At 38.4% G+C, this 26,268-nt stretch overlaps 1 protein-coding gene across 2 annotated transcripts in view; it reads right to left on the reverse strand.

Moving 5' to 3' along the window:
• Window positions 1–26,268, reverse strand: part of aff2 (AF4/FMR2 family, member 2) — a 246,342-nt gene that overhangs the window by 16,502 nt on the left and 203,572 nt on the right. For both annotated transcript variants that reach the window (XM_046850110.1, XM_046850112.1), the window contains exons 10-14: window positions 9,602–9,764; window positions 6,530–7,588; window positions 5,619–5,731; window positions 2,219–2,462; window positions 1,467–1,606 (exon numbers count right to left, since the gene is read on the reverse strand). In XM_046850110.1, the coding sequence (XP_046706066.1) occupies window positions 1,467–1,606; window positions 2,219–2,462; window positions 5,619–5,731; window positions 6,530–7,588; window positions 9,602–9,764 (1,719 nt within the window). The remainder of the gene's footprint in view (window positions 1–1,466; window positions 1,607–2,218; window positions 2,463–5,618; window positions 5,732–6,529; window positions 7,589–9,601; window positions 9,765–26,268) is intronic.

Genomic DNA, 26,268 nt, shown 5'->3' on the forward strand with positions numbered 1-26,268 from the left:
ATGTCTAATTAATAACACCTTCCAGCGTAGCGACACGCACTGTGGGCCAAATCCGGACTAAGATACAGATAAAGCAAAGATAATGTATTACACTTCTCTCTAGTTCAATTTAATTCAATTCAATTCAATTCAATTCAATTCAATTCAATTCAATTCAATACAATTTGATTGAAATAGCACCTTTAACAACGGACGCTGTGCCAAAGTACCTTAACGGAATTAAACAGATTAAATGTAGAAATGAGTCTATATAAATGTATCCCTCATAACTGAGCGCTTGGCAAGGAAAAACTCCTCAAGGTGGTACGAGGAAGAAACCTTGAGAGGAACCAGACTCAAAAGGGAAACTCAAACTCATATGAGTGACACTGAAGGTCCATTCATTACAGTTCCGTTATTTTTGAGGTCATGAACTGTTCACCGATGGACACTTGAGTGGAAAAACTGTTCATGGAAACTGTAATCCTGAACCATTGCACCAAACTGCTAATATTAATTACAATTTAAATTCATCATCAAGGTTCTTGTTGAACCCTGCTCAATAATGCATCTTTAGACTGTTCACGTGGAGCCATCTTCAGCCGAAGCGAGTGGTCTCTAATTGAAAAGAACTCTCTGGTCTGTTTATACACTTAATTAGCTAACTACAGTAGCCTGTCATTACCAGCTTTTAGATGAAGAAGACCATCTCCATCTAAAATATTTCCTCAGTAAAAGTCCTCCTTTTACATTTCTACTTCAGTAAAAGTACAAAAGTACTTGCTATGGAATGAGTTTAATTGTTGAATGCAAAATACTAATTTATGAAAAAAAGAATGTCATTTATGCAATTCAAGTCAATCTTTTCACAATAGAGTATTCTAAAGTTACAGACACACAGTGTTTGTATAGAGTATGAGTTTTCTCATTGAGTGTCTGTAACAGGGAGGTGGTAGCTTAGTGGTAAAGACTTTGGATCTGAAGGTTGTAAGTTCAAATCCCAGCCACACCATACTGTACCACACAGTTTATGGGCATCTGCCAAATGCTGTAAATGCAAACTATAGGAAACTCCATAATTTTGTCAATTCAAAAGGCGTGTACTGTTATCTCTATTTGTATACCTTTTGGATTTCAACCCAAAGTGGGTGTGACAAAGCTGGAAGGTGTTTCTATTAAAATATTACATCTACTATTACAGTATCCCAACTTAAAGATAAACCCAATTTAATCATAAATTCACCACATAATGTTTGTTATCTTCAGTTAGTTAATAACTAGTTTCCTCATATGAAAGTGAAAACCTTTTTCTTTTTGAAAGAAAAAAAAAACGTTTTGTTGTGTCCTTTGGAATCCCGATGCTCATCTCTAGACTTAGTCAGACACCCTGTATGTGAACCCTTCAAACAAGATTTCTGAAGAAAACATACCTGCTATTCGTATATACTGTATGTATTCACACCTCTTTAGAACACAGAAACACCTACGTGTTGTTGAATGTAAGTTTAGGTCTCCTGTGCTCCATATTGTCCATGGACAAAGATGAAGAGTTCGGCCACACGTTCGATTCGGCCTGACCATTGGCGAGGAAACCCCCGGAGATCTTCGTGTGGCTGTCTTCCTCCTGCTATACCATGAATACAAAAAAGAGTCGTGACGGCTATTTGGCTTTGCTTCAGGGTCAAATGTTCAGAGTTTGAGTTTAGATGACTCGGCATACGGCCATTTTTTTTCCGCCTACAAGGCTATTCTGAACTCCTTTCCGAAAGGGTCGGTTCTTTTCCCAATAACAGGGAAATGTATAGTTGAAGCCTTCAAGCAAAGGAAGGACTCGTGGATTAGTTTCGAATTCTGCTGCATAATCATTTATTTCTACCAGAACCTGCATTGTTCATAGTCGCCTTTATTTCGAATGCAATTTAACAGAAGGTAAAATAAGCCTTGAACACATTTCTAGAATTCCACCAAATATTATTTCCTGAGTCATTAAAAATCATTTTAAAGACTTGTATTTTTTCGAGTCACAACCAGTTCTTACACATGCAGCTAAATTAACACCTCCAGTGCAGAGTGTGTGTGTGTTTTTTTATACAACAGATTAATGAGATGGAACAACAATGCAGGTTCCACACTTTATTACTAATGAGATGAATATTTAACAATAATGAATTGTTGCTAATATGTTAATGACATTAAGAACAGGCAACATGTATGCTACGAACATGTGCTTAACACTTACGCTGCTGGTCTTGGAATGAGACTTGCTTTCGCCTTTGCGGTGCTTGTGACACGATGACGAGGACGATGACGAGGAAGAAGGTGGAAGCGAGTGCGTGGGGGGGAGGGCTACAGGAAGGGGTTGTGTGCTTCCTTCCATACTAAAAGAGCTGCTCTCGCTGCTTCTTCGCTGGCGACCCATGGGCTCGTCTGAGAGTGGGGAGAGCAACGGTGGAAGGAGCTTCCTCGGCTGCTTTTTCGAAGAGCTTGTTGGAAAGCAAAGCGGATGTTAGTGGTGCCTGGAAATGCCTTGAAATGTGGCTGCAAAATGCCCATTTTAAATGCTTGGTTCTCTTGGATCAATAATGATGGTGAGTAAATCCTGACTAAAAAGCAAGACCCAAAATGTGGGTCTAGAGGGAAAGATAAACCCAATCTGAAGCTGAGGACTGCGGCTGAGGTTGTGCACTGAAGTGAAGGCCGGAAAGGTTAATCGACTGATTTGTGAATACCGTCTGACTTGTTGACTCTCTCACTGACACTCGCTACAACTCTCAACATGCGCATACTGACCTAACATCATGCCAGTACTGGTGCTAAAATAGCTGTTAGGCCATGATGCAAATGTGTGTTCAAATGAAGAGAGCTGGATGGTGCGGAATGCCTGAGGGGCTAGGCTGCATTTTAACATTTAACTAAACCCTAATTAGAGAGAGAAAAGCCTCTCCAAGGTTTAAGTAAACAACCGCTGAAATGTGGTGTCAATTTCCACACAGCCTCAGGCCATAATTTTGGCTAAAAATAGATAAGATGTCATTTTGTACTTTTCCCATTTCTTCCAATCCTTCAGGTTAGTGAAATGTTTTGTGCAGTAGAATTTTTATATGCACTAGTTTTTAAGGGACAGAAGTAAAAACAAATGACCAAATCCAGTTAATGCTACAGGTGTATTGATTCATGAGGTTGCAGAATTGCCATTATGGTTTAACTGATCATATATAAGCTACAAGGCTAATAGTGAGGGATTATTTGAAGGGGTGGTATGAACAAATAGACAAATCCACCAATACATTTACTTGTCCCTGCTGTGGGAGGGCAGAAGGTTGAGGGAATAAACCCTACAAATCAGTACAAAATGTGAGGAAAATAAAATAGTAAATAAAATAAGTTGTTTTTGAAGTTGTTGATTAGATGAAACCCATTCTACATTTAACTACGTATTGGAAAAACGATTTGCTTACGTTTCACGGAACGTTATGACTTTCATACTACTTTGTATAAGGCATAAAGTCATTCCTCTAACAGTTATTTCTGTGATTTGTTAAAGTTGTCCGTCCAATTGTATTTAGATATTTTGTGGATGCTATTGAGCCTGGAGTTGAACATGGTGGCTTAAGGGCACCTGATTCACACACTCATCTTCATGTTCTACATTACATTGAATTGCATTTATGGCATTTATGGTCTAATTAACACATTTATACAACTGAGCAGGTGAGGGTTAAGGGCCTTGCTTAAGGGCCCATCTTGGTGGTGCTGGGAGTTGCATGAGCCGTTGATCAGATGACATAAAAAATATAATTTTCTTTAATTTAAAGGAAATGTTGTTTGACAAATTCTTTTCTGCTGTTTACATTTTAGAAATATGTGCATTTTACAAATATGTGCATTTAAGGCATTTGGCAGATGCCCTTATTCAAAGCGACTTACAATTATCTCATTTTATCTCATGCCCCACAGTGGCATCTTAAAAGAAGAGCCTTTATTTGTCACACATACATTACAGCACAGTGAAATGCTTTTTTTTCGCATATACAGGAGATATTTTTAGACAACTGGGGTCAAACACGGTCAGCTAGGATTCAGCACCTCCGTAGAACATAGGGTTAAGGACCTTTCTCAGGGACCCAAGGGTGGCAACTTGGCGATACTGGGGTTGAACATCCGACCTTCTGATCAGTATCCAAGAGCTTTAAGCACTGAGGTACCACCTCGCCATGGTGGTGGGATTTGAACTCATGATCCAACTTCCTAACCACTTGAGCTACCATTTACCCCTTTAAAAGCAATGCACTTTATAATTTTTTTCTCAGTAAATGACTAATTGACTTCTAATTACTAGAACAAATTAAAAAATAAACAGCCATTGACTGTCAATTTATCCACACAGGCCCAACTGTCTGAACTGTATAATGTAATGAGAATATGCTGAGCCTGCTCGTCTCAGAAAAAAACTCCCAGCATGTTTTATGTGAACATGTCCAGAACCTTTATAACAATAATAAAAAGTGCATTTCCTTTTCTAATCTGATTAAGAGGGGCAATGTAGCGTGTGTGCATTGATGCTGTCTGAACCAAACTGATTTAAAACCCAGCGGGAAGGTGATATCATTAAAAAGTCCCTGAGGTGCTCAGTGCTTCCCGTAACGAGCATTAGCAAGAGGCTAATATTTTAGCCCGGGGCTGCTTATCGCATTGTCAAGATCTGCAACAATTACTCATGTCTCGTGACAGTGGACACCAGGAGACAGACAGGACGGCCCCACGACCTCGGTTACAAGCATGTCTTTGGCGGGTGCATGTCCGCTCTGGCAGTTAATTGAATATCCAAAATTAGAGCAAGCTGGCGCATTCATGTCAGAGTTTTATTAAGATAATTCAAAGAGACCATAAGAAACGGAGTTACAGATGAGTATAAAGACTAACCTGCGATAATATACAGAATAAATAGTTTGAGAAAAGCACTAGAGCATCGTAGCTTAGGTTGATGGGCAACACCATTGAGGAAAACTTGAGGAAAACGATTTAAAAGAAACAATAATATTTTGTTTATTATGTTAAGATTTTTTTTTTTTTACAGTTTATTCAAGTAAACAGACTGCATAAAATTCCATACTTTTCCAGAGTCAAATATGCAGATGTCCTTAAAGATTTTAAACGTGAACACCTTTTGGCCATGTCCACACTAATGTTTTCGTTTGAAAAGGCATATTTTTCTCTACATTTTCTTCTTACGTTTTAGTACGGGGACGTGAGCGCTTTCAGATGTTTCAGTGTGGATAAGCAGAATTTGGGAAATGATTCAAAACAAAACTGTGGACATGGAGTGTTTTTAGACGAATTTTTTTCAGAAAACCTAATAGAACAGTATATATTTGTAGCATATATATTATTTTTATATTATATATTTGTAGCATGGAAAAATTGTTCATTACTCAGTGTTTTTTTCCATACTAATCCAGACATGGAAATTACTGAAATCAAATTCCATGCTTTTTCCTATTTTTCCAAAATGCATAGGAACCCTGTGCATTATTTAATAATAATAATAATAATAATAAAAACTTAAAACCAAATGATTACTTAATACACTTATCACAGGAAATAAAATATTTTTGTGTTAAAAGACATGAAATACTCACTCTTTTGTGTTGGAGATCTTGTGGTTATGGATGGGAGAGATACAGGGTGGGAGCAGGGCTTCTTTCTCCAGTTTTAACTTCTTGGTTCCACTCAACACCTCACAATGATCTGACTGCAGGTACAAAAGACAAATTTGTTCAACATCCTTAGTATGTGTATGTATGTATATATATATATATATATATATATATATATATATATATATATATATATATATATATATATATATATATATAAATTAATTTTATTATTTAATTAAATTATATTTATAAACATTTTATAGGCATGTTTGTGAAAGGGCCATGTGTTAAAAGTCAAAAGGCCCTTGAGTAAATTTTAAGTAAAATGATTATAAATAATTATAATAAAATAATATTAATAATAAAAAAAATATTATGAATTATTATGAAAAAATACTATTTCGTAATGCCAGCAATACAATTTTAAAGCTGTCGTAACTAAGTTTTGGTATTTTACAGACTGAACCAAGACACTCAAACAAAAAGAATCTGAGTGGCATGTAAAGGAGAAGTGAGGCACCAAAAAATCCAAGTTTTGCCTGGGGCAAAAATATTGGTCAAGGCTATAAAGACGCTGAGCCCTAACTCTCCTGCACCTGGATCTTTACAAAAGAAACAGCAATTCATTGGTTTGAATAAAGATTTAAAGAGGATGTCCAGCTGTTCCAAGTAGTTACTTTTCAATAAAAAACAGCTTTTAATTTTTTACGACTATAATCATCACTCTGTTTGAAAGTAGGATTATTTTCCACTGAAAAGAAACGCCCATGAAAAAGAAAATTAGGGTTATAAATTCCTCACATTCCTCAATAAACTTCAGTTGTAGTATTGTTATTCCGATATTGCACTAAACGAAATGTGTAAGACATTACTAGAGAGCAAGAACTTGCCTTGTGTTTCCTCTTTGACTTGCTGGTGGGTTTTTCTAAGGGGATGGAGCCTGGTGACTGCTGCCTCCTGTGCTTGAAATTGGACTCTCGACACTCGGTCTTGGCGGGGAGTGGCTCAGGTGGATCCTGCCCTGGAATCCGCGACAGGAGGCTAAGCTGAATCTTAACCCACAGGGACTTAATGTCCTCAAAGTCTTGCAGTGGTGACAAAAGCTCATTCTGTACCATCGAAATAGGGGAGAACAGAGGCTCCTCCAACAGGTCACTGGCAGCTGGGTCTGGTATAGAGGTACTGCTGGTGCTGGCAAGACTGCTGACACTTAGGATATTGCTGTTACAGTCCTTGGATTTAAAGTTCAGGCTGCTAGGGCCAGGGCAGGGATGATGTATTTTTGAAAGGTCCTCAGGGTCCGAGTGGCATTCTGATGAGGACGACTCCGTTTCAATAAACTCCTTCGACTTTGGGATGATTTTACTAGGCCCTCTGTGCTTCTTTTTGTCTGGAGCTGTGTTGATAGCAGAGGGGGTGGGGGCAGCAGGAATGGTTACTGTAGTTGACCGGGGTTCTTTTCTGGGGGCAGTCTTGCCCCCTGGGGCTTTGCCTCTAGGTTTGGGTGGTTCTAAAGGTGGAGGTTCTTTTTCTTTTGGTGTAGTGCTGGAGTTGACCGGTCTGGGCCAGTTGTGCTCCTCACTGGTTGAGGACTGTTCAACTTTCTTCGGTTGTTTCTTGCCTGTGCTTCTCCTGGAAGGAGGCAGATCAACTGAAGGTGGTGGCTTTATTTTGGTACCCTTCCCATCAGGACCCTTTTGACCTGTTTTAGGCTTGGCCTTTTCTCGGATAGGACTGAGCAAGGCCCGGTCTTTTGGGTCGGCTTGTGCCAAAGCTGCGCTGGGCTTGCTCTTACTACAGATTTGGTTCTCTGTAGCTTGGCCATCCTCAGGCTGGGAGCCTACAAGTTTATGGCTTTCTGATTGTGTGTTAGCAAGGGGCTTGTTGTGAGGGTTGACTTTGTTTAACCATTTATCCAACTGCCACTTGTTTGTTGATGGTGGTTCGGGCTTTAGAAAAAAGAAATTGCTTTGTAAATGTGATGAGAAATCTTATTTGTAGCAAAACTTTTAAAATTTTACAGATACACAATGACTAGAGATGAACTAACATTGATTTTTACAAATGTAATATAATAATTGTCTTGAAACATATGCAACCAATAATTTTAATGATCCATATCTACACTACATGAACATCATCTGTCTCCATAAGAACAATGATGATTCAGTCATTTGAATTTCACAGATACGTTACAAAAGAAGATGTGAAGAGGCGATTACATTAGGAAATCATAAAACTCCTGAATGGCAGATAAACTCAGTGGTGCATTGTCCTCAACTCTAAACCACAAAAAGAAGACGATGTTTTCATCACCCATATTATCTCACATCATTTGTTTTGTACCATTATGCTCCAAGACATGTAAAAATCTTTCACTCGGAAACATAAAAACCTGCCTTGGATGATAGCAAATGACTTGGAAAAAGGAAGCCACAAAGATGAACAGGAATCCAAATGAACCATTAAAACCAGAGAGGGTGGAATATAGTGAACAGACTTTTCTGTTTGATCGGTGCCTGAGCAAATATCCCTCTTTTTGTGCTGTACATCATTTAAAAGCCAGACTTCTTTTATCTCATTTGCTATAGATTTATACCAATGCAATTTGCCAAATCAGAAGTTGAACAGTACAGGTAGATAACGAATTGACACACACGAATGTACACATTTTACAGGCCTCCTAAAGCGTTCCTGTTAAAACATTACAACTGTAAATTGCAGCTTGAAAAAAGGGATCTCTCCACATTTGCACTCTGCAGATATGGATCCTCCAGGTAGACCACAGGGAGCTATATACGGGGTGGTATCAAAACGGTTCAAGACTAGTTTTATAACATGCCAATAGATGGCAGCACAAGGCTGCATGCACAGTCACAGGGAGCACCAACCTTCATAAGTCAGTGTGCAAACATCTGCGATTTTAACATGGACAGCAAGTTAAAACGCCCTTCACCCAACTCTTCTCACACTGTAGTTTCTGGCTGGAAACAAAATGATCTTACATCCACACCCCTCCTACTTGCCAGATTTGGCTCCTGCGGACTTTGCCCTCTTCCCAAAGATGAAGATCCAGCTCAAAGGTCGCCTGTTTGACACCATTGCGGAGTTCCAGAGCGAATCGCAAAAGACATACTTTGAAAAGAAGACTTCCAGGACACATTCTAGAACTGGCAGGAACGCTTGTAGCTTATTACTCATTTTCCTTGCTGCTTTTTGTCTAAACTGAGAAAGAATACAACTGCAGCTGTGTTGAATGACCTAATGAATCAGTTTGAACTTAAAACAATCTGAGTAGTCCCTCTACTTTCACCATTGAGCTATTATTGTCTGACCAAATCTAAAATGCTAATTAATCTACAGGAAATCAAACAGGAACCTCAATTTCATTTTTATCTAATTTTTTATTTTATTTTATTTTTTATTGTATCCCATGTCCTTCAAAGTACATCATAGTTACCACTTATGAGAGTTATTAGAGGATAAGAGTTAGTAGATGATTAAAAAATCAATCTGTCCCTGGGTATAGCCATCCATCCATCCATCCATCCATCCATCCATCCATCCATCCATCCATCCATCCATCCATCCATCCATCCATTTTATTAATTCATTCTTTAGTAACTGTTGTGCCCAAGGTTATGGAAATCCAGTGTCTATGTCAGGAACCCTGGGCATCAAGCATCAAGCAAATACCATTCTGGAGGGGATTCCGATTCATCTCAGGACACCATGTACATACACTGACACACTCAATAGGTGTTAATGAAGCCAAATTTGAAAAGGAGCAATATGCAAAACCTGGAGCAATCCATGTAAACATGGGTAGAACCCCGCATAGACAGTAACTTGAGCTCAGGATCAAACAGGAGACTCTGAAGTTGCGAGGTGGTGAGGTGGAAACTCTCCCTAGTGTGCCTTATGGAACATACTGGGTTTTAATTTTTGCCTGGGGTTTATACCTCTGGTGTAGCGGCGCGGGACGCTCGGTTGCATTCGCTGTCACTGGAACTGCTCTCGCTGTCGGAATCAGACTCAGAGCTGCTTTCTGATTCGCTGGAACTCCCAGAAGCCCCGCTGGAGTGGCCACCTGGATCACTGCTCCGTGGTGTAGGCCCCGGAAGGCTGCAAACACACACACACACACAAAATGGCGAAACATTATTTACATGTTGCATGATTAAACACAGAAGTCCGCACATGGGAGTCGGAAGAAATCTGTAATTTGAAGAATAAGTATTTACACCATACACCCACCATTTATATCAGCGTGAATGTAAAGAAGCAATCGAACAAGATCGTTCTGTCTTTTAAGGTCAATAATGCCAAGCGCTAATAGAAAATAGCCTGGAAAATCAACTTGTGTGTTACATGCAACATATGTCGAACGTGCCTCGAGCGACTGCGAGGGTCCAGCTAACCAAGACGCTATTAAAGAATGTGTGATTTATGGCTGAAAACGTAAAAGAGACATGGGCAGCTTGCTTCCCCCACCTACACAGTTATTATGCTATATCATCTCACTGTTCTCCGCTGCTGCTCACCATTATTTATCACTTCATGAAAGACTGGAGATTTAATCCAATAAAATTCTGCATCTCGACATGTCCTCAGCCTCTGACGCCTGTGATTGCTTTACATGGGAGTTAAACGTGCTGGAGGGAGGCAAATTAAATCCCTTCCCAAAGGTCAGATTGGGCTTCTTTATTGTCAACACTTTGTTAGTGATTATATTGTGACAGAGAGATGTATCATCTCTTGCTGGGCCGATATTGCTTTTGGTCTCAGGAAAAAAAAAAATTGCAGTCAGTAAATTAACTGCTGCACAATAAAGACGAGAATATTTTAGTCCTTGCTTTGGGTCTGGGGTGTGGTTTTGGGACCATAGCTAACTCAAGAGACCAGACAGTTTGGCAGGGTGTAGTGATGGCATCATTTGGTATCTGCCTGTGCATGTTTTACCCCTATGTTTTGTTCGAGATGGGCAAGCGAGACCCGCGTTTCTGATAAAGCTGTAATATGTTAGCAGATTGTGTCAGCCAAAGCACTGCCAATGCTGAAGGCGACCAAGATGACAAGGCAAATATCTCCAGAGGATTGTCCCACAGAGCAAAGGCAGGAGGGCTAGGAATTCTTTTCAAAAAGGCGAAAACAACACAGAAGCGCTACAAAAAACACATTTTCAAAAATGTGTTTTACCAAAAGAAAAAAAAAGCCCCACAGTGACCAATTGTTATTTAAAAAGTGACACAGAAGCCTTTATTTGTCACATATTTCTTACAGCACAGTAACAATTCGTATGCCAGCGTTTTAGGAAGTCAGATCAGAGCATGATAGGACACCTCTTATGGAAAAAGGGTTGAGGGACTAAAAGGGTTGGAGGACCAAAAGTAGCAGTACTAGAGCTTCCAACCTTCTGATCAGTGCATCCTACAGTACAAGAGTAGTTAGATTAAAAACCTATTTCTAGTCTTTATTAAATAAATTCCTGTCCTGTGTTCAAAGCTTTTGGAAAATCCTGTTGGAAAAAGAACACTTTTGACTGCAGCACAACAAGCTAATTCTTAAATGGGCTTCTAATCAAGAAGGTTGTGAGTTTAAATCCAAACAAAACCAAGCTATTAATGCTGAGCCTTTGAAAAAAGTCCTTAACTATTGAGTTGTATAAATGAGAGAGCTGTAAATTGTTCTGGATTTGGGTCAAATCTGTAAAATGCTGTAAATAAAAAAATATATAATAAATCCATGGATTAAACAGTGTATTTGATCATATATTTGTCACTGTTTTCCAAATAAAATTGATTACTCTAGGGCAGGGGTCCACAAATAAATGAGGCCCACATAATTGGGCCAGGGCCACATAAATGGGTCGGTCTATAACAGATGCTCTCATAATGACAGCAGACCAGAAGCCGGAAAAAATATTGGTATGGAATTTTGTTGATAGCCGATAGTTCCAGCAATCAACTATCGGTGCCTCGAGCTCTGTTAGTAACTAATGGAAATTTTTGTTTGAAAGCCAACATTTAGTATCAAATACAGATATGATATGAGTAAAACATTTTCAAAATATGTCTCTGGAATTGTTCAGAGGGCCGTTCCAAATGTTGGGCCAGCCGTACTCGGCCGGTGAGTTGTTGTTTACGGACCCCTGCTCTAAGGTATGCTTTATAGTGATTTAAGGAGGTTTAGGAAACAGCACACATGCAGGTTGACTTTTTTAAGAAAATGCTTGTATAATTTTAGAGCTACTGGTCGCAAAGCCGCAATAAAATCCATGGAACGTTCCCAAATCTCTCTCAAAGGCTTTCCTATGTAGTGAAATTCCCAATTTCCAGATAATACTGCAAATAATTTTCTTTCGCACAGAGTTCTGTAAAACATGCTTTCAGCCCTTTGTTTATGCCTTAATGGGGTTGACCTTTTGGCTGATGATTGACAAGTCAGAAAAATTACGGGAACAACGCCTGCCAGTTTTTTTTTAACTCGGTACCCAGGATACCATTGTTCACCTTGACCTTAAGGGCTAACCTCTGACCTACAGGCTCTCTAGCTGTCTAGCTCACTGACAGCTATTACAAGCGGATTACATCATCGCAATAATGCCCAAGCCCACTCCATAAATACACACAATAATATCAATAATATACCAGATATGATTTATACAATTCCATGATGCACTAGAAAAAATTTTGATTAGCAGATCTATGTATGTATACATATAATAGTAAAGTCATACAAGAGTACTGTTTCTCCTACAAAGCCTAGTCATCCTGTTGAGGCATTATGTTTTAACACACTCCATTTGTCCTGAGTGAAGTAGTGTATGATTAATCAACAGCAAACTCAGCAGATCCTGAAGACCTGCAGTGCATATAGTACAGCAAACACGTAAAGTAGAAGCATTCATAATTGCCGCTAGTCAGCATCAAATGCTACAAATAGAACGTCTCTAGGTTGGCGCGTTCCCCAAAGCTTTTTGACGCAGCTCGAGTTCCTGAAAGGGAACTCCCTTAGTTGTTATGAGGAAGAAACCTTGAGAAGGACCAGACTCAAAAGTGTATCTCATCCTCATTTGGGTAATATCAAGAATGTGATTATAATTTAAAAACAATACAAAACACTGGAGAGTGAGAACTACCATATTTGTCCTCAAAGTTGATGTGTTAGAAGCAGAAAAAATGGGCAGGCGTAAGGGTTCGAGTGAGTTTGACAAATTGTGATGGTTAGACGACTGGGTCAGAGCATCTCCAAAACTGCAGCTCTTGTGGGCTATTCCTGGTCTGCAGTGGTCAGTGGCTATTAAAAGAGCTCAAAGGAAGGAACAGTGGTGAACAGGGTTGACAGGGTCACGGGCGGCTGAGGCTCAAGTGGGGAGCAAAGGCTGGTCCGTGTGGTCCGATTCAACAGAACTCCTGTAGCTCAAACTGCTGAATAACTTAATGCTGTTAATGCTTAATGGGTCAGAACTGTTTTAGCAGCAAAAAGGGGACCAACACAATATTAATTAAGTGGCCAAATTGTTATAGCATTAAATATCTCAGACTTGCTTGTAAAACAGGAAAAAGAGGGTCACATAATAACAATGTTAACAATTAATAGTTACTAATTAGCAGGTTTAGCAAATGTGTTGGTGCTGCTATCGTGCTATCAAGTCAACATAAACGACAAGTTCATTAGGAACAGATTCAAACTAATTATATTTCTTTACATTTTAATTTAACACCTTTGGGATGAATTTGAATGTTGATTGCACCCTCAGGCCTCTTCACCTCACCTACATCAGTACCTGACTTTACCAACACCCGTGAGACTGAATAAGAAAAATCTAGTGGAACATCTTCGCAGATAAGTGGAAGTTATGATAACTAAATGTGAAGTAGGTCATATGGTCAGGTGTCCACAAACTTTTGTTCATATATTGTATTTTGGTGCTTTTAAGAGAGAGAGAAATATGAGATATGCTGTAAAATGGTTCCGTTACAAAGCATTGAATATTTATGCAATAAATAGTTATTTCATTATTTATTCATTGGAGATTTTTTTTTGAACGCTTGGAATCATTTGGTTTGTGTGGAGACTACACGAGGGCGTCCTAAAGCATTGGAGTGTATTAAGGGAAGAAAATGTGATGATCAGCAGCATAATTTCGCAGCTTCGCTGCTTACTTGAAGTTAATAAGTGCTTTGACAGCATTCAAAGCTTTATTACATGTAGGAGATTTGCATGCATGTGTGTGTGTGTGTGTGTGTGTGTGTGTGTTTAAGTGCATGCGCTTTTGTTTTGCTATGAATTATTCAAGTGCTGAATGTTTGTGGTTGTGAATGTATGTGTGGCTGTTATCATCTTTGCATTGACATCTCTGGTGCTGTGTGACTCTGAATTTAAAGTGTCACAGAGTTCAGAGTGAAACTGACTCGATCGGCCCGAATATGTCGAGAGGAAATAAAGACGCTTTGTGTTTCTTTCAGCTCATAGCAAACATTGGTGACTTTTGCTCGAAAGCGCGAGAACACAATGTTACCTCAGACTTCAGAAAGGTATAAGGACTCTTTCTGATTCATCATCCTTTACACAGAAATGTATTTATCCCTTTGTATCTGTATTTATGTGATTAACTAGCTAACTAGCTCGCTATACTTTATTAAGATTTGTTAGCTGCTATTTGTTTTGTCTGGTCAGTAATGTTTTTAGAGGCAGTTAAACAAACTCTTATACATACACTATATGGATAAAAAGTATGTGGTTCTTCCTCAAACTGTTACCACAAATTTGGAAGCATACAATTGTGAGGATGTCTGTAGATGTATTAGCATGAAATTACCCTTTACTTGAAACCCAAACCAGTTCCAGCATGGAAATGCCCCTGTGCACAAATCCAGCTCTATGAAGATTTGCTTAACATGGGTTGGAAAAACTTAAGTGGCCTGCTATAGAGCCCAAACCTCAACCCATGCATCTATTACTGCAAAACTCAACAATGTAAAATGTATTAAATGAACATTCGGAGTTCCCGTTCAGGAACTCGAGCTGCAACGTTCCCTCAGGAAACTAGGATCGCATACGTAACCTAGAGACATTTTTCCTTGCCCAGGCTGCTCATCAAGGATAATCACACATCATTCACATTAATTCTTAAATTCTGTAAAGCTGCTTTGAAACAAGGTCAATTGTAAAAAGAGCTATAGAAATAAACTCAAACTTCAACTTGATCTTGAAACTGTTTACTTGCTGCCTAATAAATCCCACCCACTAACAGGTGCCGTGATGAAGAGATAATCAGTGTCACTCACTTCACCAGTTATAATGTTATAATGTCATAATATTAAGCCTGGTCTGTGTATTATTATTCATTATTTTATTTTATTTATTATTTTTTAGGTGCGCACCTTCTCTTCCTTTCACATCACCTTGCATGAGCCCTCTGCAGGTTTGGCAAGTCCGCTGCTGAACTGACAGCTGGAGAAAACGACTCGCATCGACTCTTGACTTTCTTCCACTGATACCATAATCTCAGATCAATGCGGCTGAAAGGAGGTGAGAAAAAGCCCCCAGGCCCAGCTTGGAAAACCAAGGATAAGTCCAAGCAACCAGAAGAGCCCCGGCATCAGGGAGTAAGCACTCGGTTAGAGGGAGTCATTAAATCTAGGCTCATCCAGATATTCGGTCGAGCGGGAGAGCTTTCGCATCCCCGTCGATTCAAAACTACGGGGGAGGAGAGGTTCTGAAGGCCTCTGCTGGCTCATTCTGTATTTGTTTGCAGCTTCTAATTATTTAAACATCTTTCAGAGACAAGGTGCCTAGGGCGACTCTGAGCAGCCTCGCATTAGAATTCGGCTATCTTCTACCACTTCTCGTATCCAAGGGCAGAACTGGAGTTCTTTTTTTCTCCCAGTCTACCCTTCAGTGAAGTTTAATACTTAATTATAGATGAATGAATTCTGCAGTCATCTCAGCAGGCTGAGACTCGGGCAGAAGCTCAGAAGTCTACGTTTGATTCGATTCCCTTCTGACAGACAAGTCTGGTTTGACACACTTCCAGCCCTGGACAGCAAGCATCCAGACCTCCACTCCAATGTACAGCACTAGTGTTTTTATGAGCCTTGAATTTATAAGTTTCCTGAGTTAGCATGAGAATGCATCAAATTTAAATGATAAAGAAAATCCACAGGAAAAAATAATTGTGCAAAAAAAAAAAATTATAAGAACCGAAAGAATGAGAGAAGGAGACCCTGAGAGAGAGAGAGAGAGAGAGAGAGAGAGAGAGAGAGAGAGAGAGAGAGAGAGAAAGAAAGAGAGAGTGTGTGAAAGAGAGAGAGAAAGATCGAGACTATGCTGGAGGGGTGTCATCTATAATTTAGCTGTCCTCACTCAGCGTGCCACTTTATTAAATGATCTTCAGCATGCGCTGTACTACATTATTTTTATAAATCACCCAAAAGAATAACATCTTCAAAATGATCACCGCAGCTTTCCTCTGCCCCTAAATCTATTACAGCCTTTAATTGATTAAATCATCAGCCCTTTTTTCACTACTGAACGTGTAGCTGCTCAGGTCGCTTCTGCATCAAGGTACAATCCCGCTAACGGAGCCCATTCTGGAATTGAGCGAGAGAGAGAAAAAAAAACAACAACACTTTTGACCTGCAACTCAGCAAAAAAAAAAAGAAAGAAAAGAAAGCAAAAAAGAAAACAAAAATGTTATTAGATGGCAGATTTTATGACAATGATTTACTACCCCCCCTCTCTCTTTTTTTTCACTCTTTGTATAATTCACATATGTATATAACCTTTTTATAAACACTGTATACAATATCTCTGCACTATCCATGACCATTGTACTTATTGTATATAATCACCTTTCCATGTACTGTTTATTTAAATTCATATTATCCATCATTTTATATTGTTCATTCATCTGTCATTGTTTATTTATATCTATCAGATATCACAGCCTTATCAGACTGTACATATGTACATATCAATGCGCTTCTGGTTGAATGCTAACTGCATTTCATTGCCTTGTACCATAACTTGTCCAATGACTATAAAGTTTACATTTACATTTATGGCATTTAGCAGACGCCTTTATCCAGAGAAACTTACAACTGAGGATTAAGGGTCTTCCTTTAAGGCCCAAGGGCCCAGCAGTAGCCGCTTGGTGGTGTCAAATAGTCTCGGAAATGCATTGATTACTTCAATACCGTCCACCACTGCTAAGCAATTATTCAATATCAATCAGATTCCTTGGAGTACTCAAACGAAAATCTGAAATCTAAAGTAAAAGTGTGTGAAAAAGTAAAAAATCCTGTGTGATTTGAGTGAACACAAGATTATATGTATATGATACAGTGTTGACAAATTAGTAGCTAAAGAACTCTGGAAAAAAATGTTGTACATATGATATGTTAAAAACACCAACAACAATGGACAAGAGAACAACAACAAAGTCAAGCATAAAGATGTTACATATCTCTCATGCTAGCGCAATAAACTAGCCTTGGATTCAAACAGCATGCTAGCTAGACTCAAATATACACTTGAAACTATTGACTTTTAAGAACTAAATCAGGACTGCTCACAGGAATTTATTCACGTTTTGCTTTATTTTAGCGTGTATTAATGCGATTAGCTAGCCAACTAGCTATCTGTATTTCATAGGCAAGGAGAGAATTTATAAAAATCACACTGGACCTTTCACTTGTGTACACGGTTTGGAAAAATCGTTTTGAGTAGCACTCAAAGTGTTACACTATAAAAAAAGTTTCTTTATTTAAACTTTTTAAACACTTATTTATTTAAACATTTACAGAAATTAGATGGTAAGAAACACCACAAACCTGAATACCAACATTCTATGATACAATAACTGTTTCAAATAGTCTACAATCTTCGTTGATTGGTTAACAGCACGACTCATGGGTTCAAAACGCACCAAAGCTTTTAAATGTCAGTGAATTGCATGATATCCCAATGCCTCCAGATGTAGTTTTATCTCATGCTCTAGCAGGCTCCAGTCGAAAATATCAGCTTTCTCAGACACAAAACGGGATCTGTGCCATTGCAAAAGGGTGGCACACGATCCCAGCCCTGCTGCTGGCTCATCTTCAACCCATTTGGAAAAGCAAAAAAATAAGAGCAAAAACAAAATTCCTCCAACTTTGAAGTTTTTTCACATGCCACAAGAGCTAAATGAAAGCCAATGGTCATGAATAGAGCCAACAAAGAGCAAAATGTCAAAGTTAATATGAGATTAATATGAGATACATTAAGCATATAAGCACTTTTGAGGTTCTTCCTTTGCACGTTTGCCAGCTATAACAGAATGGAGCAGAACTTATGACCCTTGTGAGCTTTTTTACAAACAAAAAAACCCCCACGAATTTAGGATAGAATTATACTATACAGTGGTGAATATGACCTCCTTGCTACGGGCTGTAATGGTTTAGACAGATATATGTCACATTCTATAATGTAGATCTAAAGAATTAACTTTTGTCAAAGAACAACATGGACAAAGGTTTAGTGGACACCAGACCATAACATTTATATGTGCTGCATTCCACATTTAGTTGCACCATTTACTTTTATAGTAGCCTCAACTTTTCTGAGAAGATGTTCCACTAGATTTTGGAGTGTGTTTATGCAGATTTGTGCTCATTCAGCTATTAAGGTGTTAGTAAAGTCAGGTACTGATGTACATGAGGTGAGGAGGCCTGGGATGCAGTCAGCATTCTAATTTATTAATCGGTTGAGGTCAGAGCCCTATAGCAGGCCACTCAGGATCTTTCACTGAACCATAGAAATCATATCTTCATAAAACTGGCTTTGTACAGAGAGGCATTGTCAAGTTATTTTCAAGGGAAAATTTAATGCTACTGCATCCAAAGACATTATACATCTTTGTGCCTTCAACTTTGTGGTAACAGTTTGGAAAATAATCATATATGGCTGGTGTCCCAACACTTTTTTCCATAAAGTGTTTAAAGCAGTATGTAAGGAATAACCTAATGAGAAAAAAGTAAAAAGCACCAGGGTTGTGTAATGTGCTAGACATGAAACAGTTATTTGGTTTGCAACAATGTTTAGATAAGTGATATGTGTTAAAGTAACATTCATGTGAATACCAAGACTTTTCTAAACAGATCATAGAGCATCATTTTTTGGACCACTTTTGATAAGATACTGACCACTTCAGCCCAGGAACACCCCACAAGAGCTGCAGTTTTGGCGGTGCTCTGACCCAGTCGTCTAGCCATCACGATTTGGCCCTTGTCGCTTGCCCATTTTTCATGCTTCTATCACATCAACTTTGAGGTCAAAATGTTCACTTGTTGCCTAAAAAATCAACAGCGCCTAAAGTATGTGCAAATGAACCAGGGTACATAATGTTTCTGGAAACAATCATTTATTTAAACTGTTGCATTTGATGCATCTTCGTATCGCATCGCATCCCATCTTCCGATCGCATTGCCATCCACTGATGGGTTCGTAACTTCCAAATGTATTGTTATTCAGGACGTTCGCTCCTCACTGGTGTCAATTCTAGTGTAATTATTAGTTTGTAATTACAATAAGACACCATGACCCAGACTTCGGGCATAAGATTCAGTCTATTCATTAATACTTCCGAATCATTTACAGTGTTAGGAAAAAAAAAAAAATGTGAACGTGACCTCAAAAAAGCGTCACCTTTCCATTAACGATAAAGCAGCCATACTGTAGTGTTACAGATCGGCTAATTAATAAACATCTCATTCTAATGAAGAACATTCAGAAAGCAGACTCAGGAGAGCAGAAGGTATTACAACTACCGCCTGATACTATTTGCCATAATGATGAGCAATTAGATCACATAAGCAGTCTGATCTAATTCGCTGCTGCCTTCCAGAGACAAAATGGCACCGTTCACATAGTAAACAACTCATTAATATGGTGAAAGCTTTCCGTTTTTTTTTTCTCCCTCTGGATGTTACAAACACAGTCCCTAAACTCAGTCTGGGATAATTTTTCATTGTGTACGCATGTGTGCGTCTGTGTGTTATTGCGATTAAGGGGGGGTGCATAATAAATGAGAGCGCGAGAGAGAGAAAGAAAAAGAAAAAGAGAGAGAGTAATAGATTATGACTGAAGAAAAAAACATAAATGAATTAAGATGCAAACAAAGCTACATGCATTAAGCACCAAGTCTGACTATGATAAATACCTGAAAGCCCTCAGCTACTGAAAATGAGGAACTCTGGCCAAGAGAGATTAAAAGAACCATTAAGAACGCGGTGTAATAATTTTCCTTTAATTATGCCGAATCAGCTAGTGACAATAGCCACGGTTCACCTCTGTAATACTTTAGCGGCGCTCAATTGGATGCGATCAGAACGCGTAATAGTGTTCATGCGAGCGTATAACGGATCCTGCTGAGAGCGTATGTTTGTGTGGATCTGATTGATTATCAATCTAAAGGTAATTCATATAAGCAAACAGGAAGTAAAACAATGTGACAGGGTCTGTGTAAGGATAAATCTACACTAATACGAATAAATAAATATAATAAACACGGCGTTTCCTTTGAAAAACGTTCCCCATCCACACTTTCATTTTTAATTATTTTCAAATTTGCTCGTTGAAAACTATTTACTTTCTGGCTCCTGAAAACGTCATGTTAATGACTAAATATTTTTAATCGTTTTCAGAAAACCTCCGTTTTCACCGTCGAGGGTTTTCAAAAGGGTTCTCAAAAATCGCTGTCTCAGTGTGGACTGAACGGCAAAATGTTGAGAAAAATATGCGTTTTCAAACCAAAACATATTAGTTAGGATATGGCCTAAGAAAACAAGGTGTCATGTAAAGGTTGTGTTTCAACTTTCCGAAACTGATTGTTTTTGGGCACACCCTCAAGGTTTTTATTCCTCTTTTACCATAGGAATTTGTCAAAAAAAAATAAATACACATTTTATTAATAAAATAAATGATGCATTCTAATAATATTAATTTATACTGAAATTATTGTTGCCATAGATGTAAAAAAATACCGTATTTTTTGGACTATAAGCCGCTACTTTTTTCCCATATATTTATTTGATTTATATTTACATTTATATATTAAATATTTATGAATTTTTCCTGGGTTTTTCCCGGTTTCACAAACTTTAAGCCGCAAAACGTTGTAGCGTTGAGTCTGGGTGAAGTGAGAGCTCACTAACTCCAGTTGCAACAGAAATCATATAAGCACAGACAGGTTTCCAAAACTCATGCTTTTTTATTATTCTTGGCAACAGCGTTACGGGTTAGTCAAAGAAACTTAGAAATGAGCATCAGAAAATAATAAGGACATATTCCTCGGTCTCCACACATGCAGTAAGAGCGGAAAAATGCGGCACCAGGCTATTCCCAAAATACCGCTCTGCTCCTAAAGGAAGCGCAACATATTTCACCTGTTACACCGTGTAACACACACTGTCTTTCGTTAAAGCCTGTGTAAAGTTCATTAGTTTCAATGTAGGCTTATAGACTGGTGCGGCTTATTTATGTTTCAAATAAAAATCGTTGTCAAATTCAGTGGGTGCGGCTTATATTTGGTGCGCTTTATAGTCCGGAAATTACGGTACTTAACTTACTGTTATTGTTTTGTGTGAACACTGAGCACAATATTTTTTACAATACTAAGAAAAATAAAATAGAACTTTTATGTTATGTTACAAATGAGAAAAACTTTTCAGAATATTTAGCTCTGACTGATAGAACACACTCATATTGTAGACTCTTTTCGACAGTAAATGTCCCCTTGGTGAAATTGTAAGTGTCCCCACACCATTTTATATATATATGTTAATGTTGAGATAAGACTGAACGAGACCCTGTAAAAGACCCTGTATTACTACAGAAACAATTACGTATTCCAGCAAACACATTATTATAACGCTTGCAGTTAGAACTGCTGTCAGAACTGCTGTTATAGAAAATGATTATCATAAAAACACTTTCTAACCAATCCCTATTCAAGCATTCGATGCTGTGATATAATTATGTAATATACATGTATAGTTGTACAGGTATAATGTACATACATGTATAATATATAGTTATTCTTTTGTTACACATCATCCACCCACATGATAGAACCTTTTGGCATGCACTAGAGTGACCTTTTGCTCAATGCCACAAATGTTAATCTACCCACTAGAAGGGAATATACACACATACAAATACAGACACACACACACACACACTCAGCTGCAGGCTTAGTTCTGTTGGGAGCAGCAAAGGCCCAAATGCTGACACACTTGTTCTAAGCGCTACTGAAAATCTAATGAAGCAGCAATTTGCACATGGTTCCTCATGGGCTCGCTACACCGAGCTTTATAAAAAGACCTCTGGCACACAGGCAGGACTTTATCCGATTTACATGCTCTTTCAAACCCAATGAAATCCCTTTACTTTAGTGTTTAAAACTTTGATACAGGGTAAAGGAGAGGCACGCTAAAAGAGCTTGCATACTTATACAGAATCACCATCATCTGAGCTGATCACGGTTAACCTGGCCGATTCCAAAATCACATTTTATTAATAATATACACAATCATTTAGATTGACCTATGGTTGCCATTCATTTATTCTTTTGTTCCTTCTTAAATCCATCCATCCATCCATCCATCCATCCATCCATACATCCATCCATCCATCCATCCATCCATCCACTAACTCATCTATCCATCCATACTTCCACCCATCCATCCACCCATCCATCCATCCATCCATCCATCCATCCATCCATCCATCCATCCATCCATCCAGCCAGCCAGCCAGCCAGCTATCCACTATCAACCTCTATCAGTCACCATCCATCCATCCATCCATCCATATGTCCAAATCCACCATTAACTCTTATCTACCCATCCACCATAATCCAGCATCCATCTACACACCCAAACCACGCACTAATCTACTATCCTTTCCACCTTATTAGCCATCCATCCATCCATCCATCCATCCATCCATCCATCCATCCATCCATCTGTCAATCCAATTATCCACCATCCACCATTAACCCTCATCTACTCATTCACCATTAGTCCATCATCCATCTACATATCCAATCCATCCACCCATCCATCCATCCATCCATCCATCCATCCAAATTTGTAACTGTTTATAAGAATATAATGATGTTGCTTAACACCATACCTAAAAACTAATCAAGTATACAGTACAATCAGCGAGCTAAGCATCACTGCCAGTGTTAAAAATCTCCAAATGCCACTATAGCCTGTAGATAACACTCAGCATATTGTACAAGGAGCATCTGTTATTTATTATTATTAAGGTCAGGTTCATCACAGAGAGATTTATTTATTAATGAATTATTATTAAAACATTACCTGTTATTTAACGCGTTGTTTGTAGTCATCACCTGTTTTAGTGCAAAACGGTAAAAAAAAGCAGCAAACATAATCGCATTATTAAAACCTGTCTAGAGGAACGGTTATAATAGGAGCTATTGTACATGCATCATAATGTACTACGATGCCTTGTAACTAATGTGCATATATATATATATATATATATATATATATATATATATATATATATATATATATATATGGTAGTCCTGACTAAAAAAGGGACTAGTTCCAAGTCAAATAAAACACTTGCACTTTTGGCTCATTGTGTTGTAGCCGGAAGAAGCAGGACTGCTTAATGAAAAATTCATCCAGTAAAACTTGATGGTAAGGACCGGGTGAAAGAGAGTGTGATTTGACAGCAGAGAGAAAAGAGAGAGAGAGAGAGAGAGAGAGAGAGAGAGAGAGAGAGAGAGAGAGAGAGAGAACATAAATTGAAGAGGGAAAGCAGATCTGTGCTGAAAAACATCAATAAATGAGTCGAAAATCTGGAGTGCATAGGGAGAGAGGGAGACAGAGCCAACTGTGAAAAAGAAAGAGAAGGAATGGAAAAAAAGGAGAAAACAGAGAGATATGAGTCTAATTACTGCAACTGTGGACCAGCCAGCATCACACTTTTCTCATCTGTGTATGTGTGTATGTGTGTGTGTGTGTGTGTGTGTGTGTGTGTGTGTGTGTGTGTGTGTGCATGTTTTTTATGACTTGGTAGGGACCAAATGTCCCTGCATATAATTCTAAATACAAAAAACACACAAAAGAAAAATTCTCAAAAATTCTGACTAGGGTTAAATATAAGTGTAGTATTAATAAATTGTTATTAATTATACCAATTGAAATGGTAAAATCATGTTTCTGTGTGTGGGTTTGTGTGCATGGTTTTATGGCTTAGTAGAGACCAAATGTCCCTGTACATTTTTTTTATTTTTTTTTTTAACACACAAAAAAGAAAAGGTTTCAAAAAATTTGTGTAGGGTTAGATTTAAGTATATTATTAATATACTGTAATACTATTTATGCCAATTATAGGCCCCACACAAACCGCATGTCTGTGTGTATGTGTGTTGGTTTTTGTGCATGTTTTGTATGACTTGGTAGGGACCAAATGTCCCTGCATATAATTTTAATAAAAAACCCTATAAAACGTATAAAAGAAAAATTCTCAAAAATTCTGACTAGGGTTAAATATAAGTGTAGTATTAATAAATTGTTATTAATTATACCAATTGAAATGGTAAAATCATGTTTCTGTGTGTGTGGGTTTGTGTGCATGGTTTTTATGGCTTAGTAGAGACCAAATGTCCCTGTAAATTTTTTATTTTTTTAACACACAAAAAGAAAAGGTTTCAAAAATTTTGTAGGGTTAGATTTAAGTATATTATTAATATACTGTAATACTATTTATGCCAATTATAGGCCCCCACACAAACCGCATGTCTGTGTGTATGTGTGTTGGTTTTTTGTGCATGTTTTGTATGACTTGGTAGGGACCAAATGTCCCTGCATATAATTTTAATAAAAAACCCTATAAAACGTATAAAAGAAAAATTCTCAAAAATTCTGACTAGGGTTAAATATAAGTGTAGTATTAATAAATTGTTATTAATTATACCAATTGAAATGGTAAAATCATGTTTCTGTGTGTGTGGGTTTGTGTGCATGGTTTTTATGGCTTAGTAGAGACCAAATGTCCCTGTACATTTTTTTTATTTTTTTTTTTAACACACAAAAAAGAAAAGGTTTCAAAAAATTTTGTAGGGTTAGATTTAAGTATATTATTAATATACTGTAATACTATTTATGCCAATTATAGGCCCCCACACAAACCGCATGTCTGTGTGTATGTGTGTTGGTTTTTTGTGCATGTTTTGTATGACTTGGTAGGGACCAAATGTCCCTGCATATAATTTTTTAATAAAAAAAACCCTATAAAACGTATAAAAAGAAAAAATTAAAAAAATCTGGCTAGGGTTAGATTTCAGTGTGGTATTAATGAACTGTGATACTGATTCCGTAAATTTAAGGTTCCCACACAAATTGTGTGTGTGTGTGCGTGTGTGTGTTTTCTGTTTCTTTTTTTTGAAGGAGAATTGATAAAATGGCTCAAATTCTTTGTGATGTTTCTCCTATTTATTTAAAACGAAAAAAGAAGACTGAGGCTCATGCTTTGATGTTGTTGTTTCTTTTGGCCGTTTCAGACCAAACGTTCATCCATGCCAGACATAACCGCATCCAAAAACAGCTAGAAACGGAGACAAAACAGTGCAGCGGTTTGGATGGTGTAATCATGTCGGGGTCACCATTTCGAGCCTCGCAAAAAACAAGCAGGACACCAATCTGACTTCCTACAGTAGCTCTAATGTATATTCCCTTGGACTAATGCGGACGGCTCTAATTGATTTGATTGCGTGTGAGCGGGTTGGTTACATTCCCCCCCAGCCGAATGCCGTTCCTGTCTCCCCCTCTGACCAGACGCACCGATAGAGGCGACAACACGGTAATGCTGTACTTATTACAATGCCACTGCGAATTAGCGCTAACGTGGCTGACCTTGGCACCTGAGCCACAGCCGTGGTGCACCTCTAATCACCAACGAAGCTCAATTATCTTCACAGAAGCCATTGTGTGGATGCGTTCGCTCGGTGATAGCGGTAGCTTTTAAGCAACTAGCATCTGGACACTGTCCAAGGAGAATTACCGCTAACCTGGCACGGTAATAATTGTAATGGCTAATGAACACTCTCCAGCGCTTCCAACACAGCCGTGAGCCTTGTGCTCTAATAAAATACAATCAAATATTTACTGTCTGCAGGCATGCAACATCGATTTCACTGGATGCTACTGGGAAATTGCGAGGAGAGACAGTGGAGGGAGGAAATGAGACAGATTTACACTACTGATAAACTGCCCGAGTGTGTGTAAGTGTGTGCATGTGGCAGAACTTTTTTTCTTTTTCCATTCGCAACAGTTGTAGTGCAGCTCCGAAAGGCGCACCATCAAAGTTTTCCCTACACATCTCACATAGCTGCTGCCATTCACGCCTAAGACTTCTTATCCTGGCAGCTTGACTGACAGTTGCAGAGGACAGAAGAAGATTATGAGTGCGCTCAGTGCTTGGGAAAGTAGCGAGTGGTGGGAGCTGTAGAAAATCCCAGCCAAACTCGCTGAATATTGACAAGTTTGCAGTTATTAAGTATTTACAAACCCCTGCCAGTGCTCGAAGTTATTTGTTGAAG

Source organism: Silurus meridionalis, chromosome 5, assembly GCF_014805685.1.
Source record: "Silurus meridionalis isolate SWU-2019-XX chromosome 5, ASM1480568v1, whole genome shotgun sequence".
Taxonomy (NCBI): Eukaryota; Metazoa; Chordata; class Actinopteri; order Siluriformes; family Siluridae; genus Silurus; species Silurus meridionalis.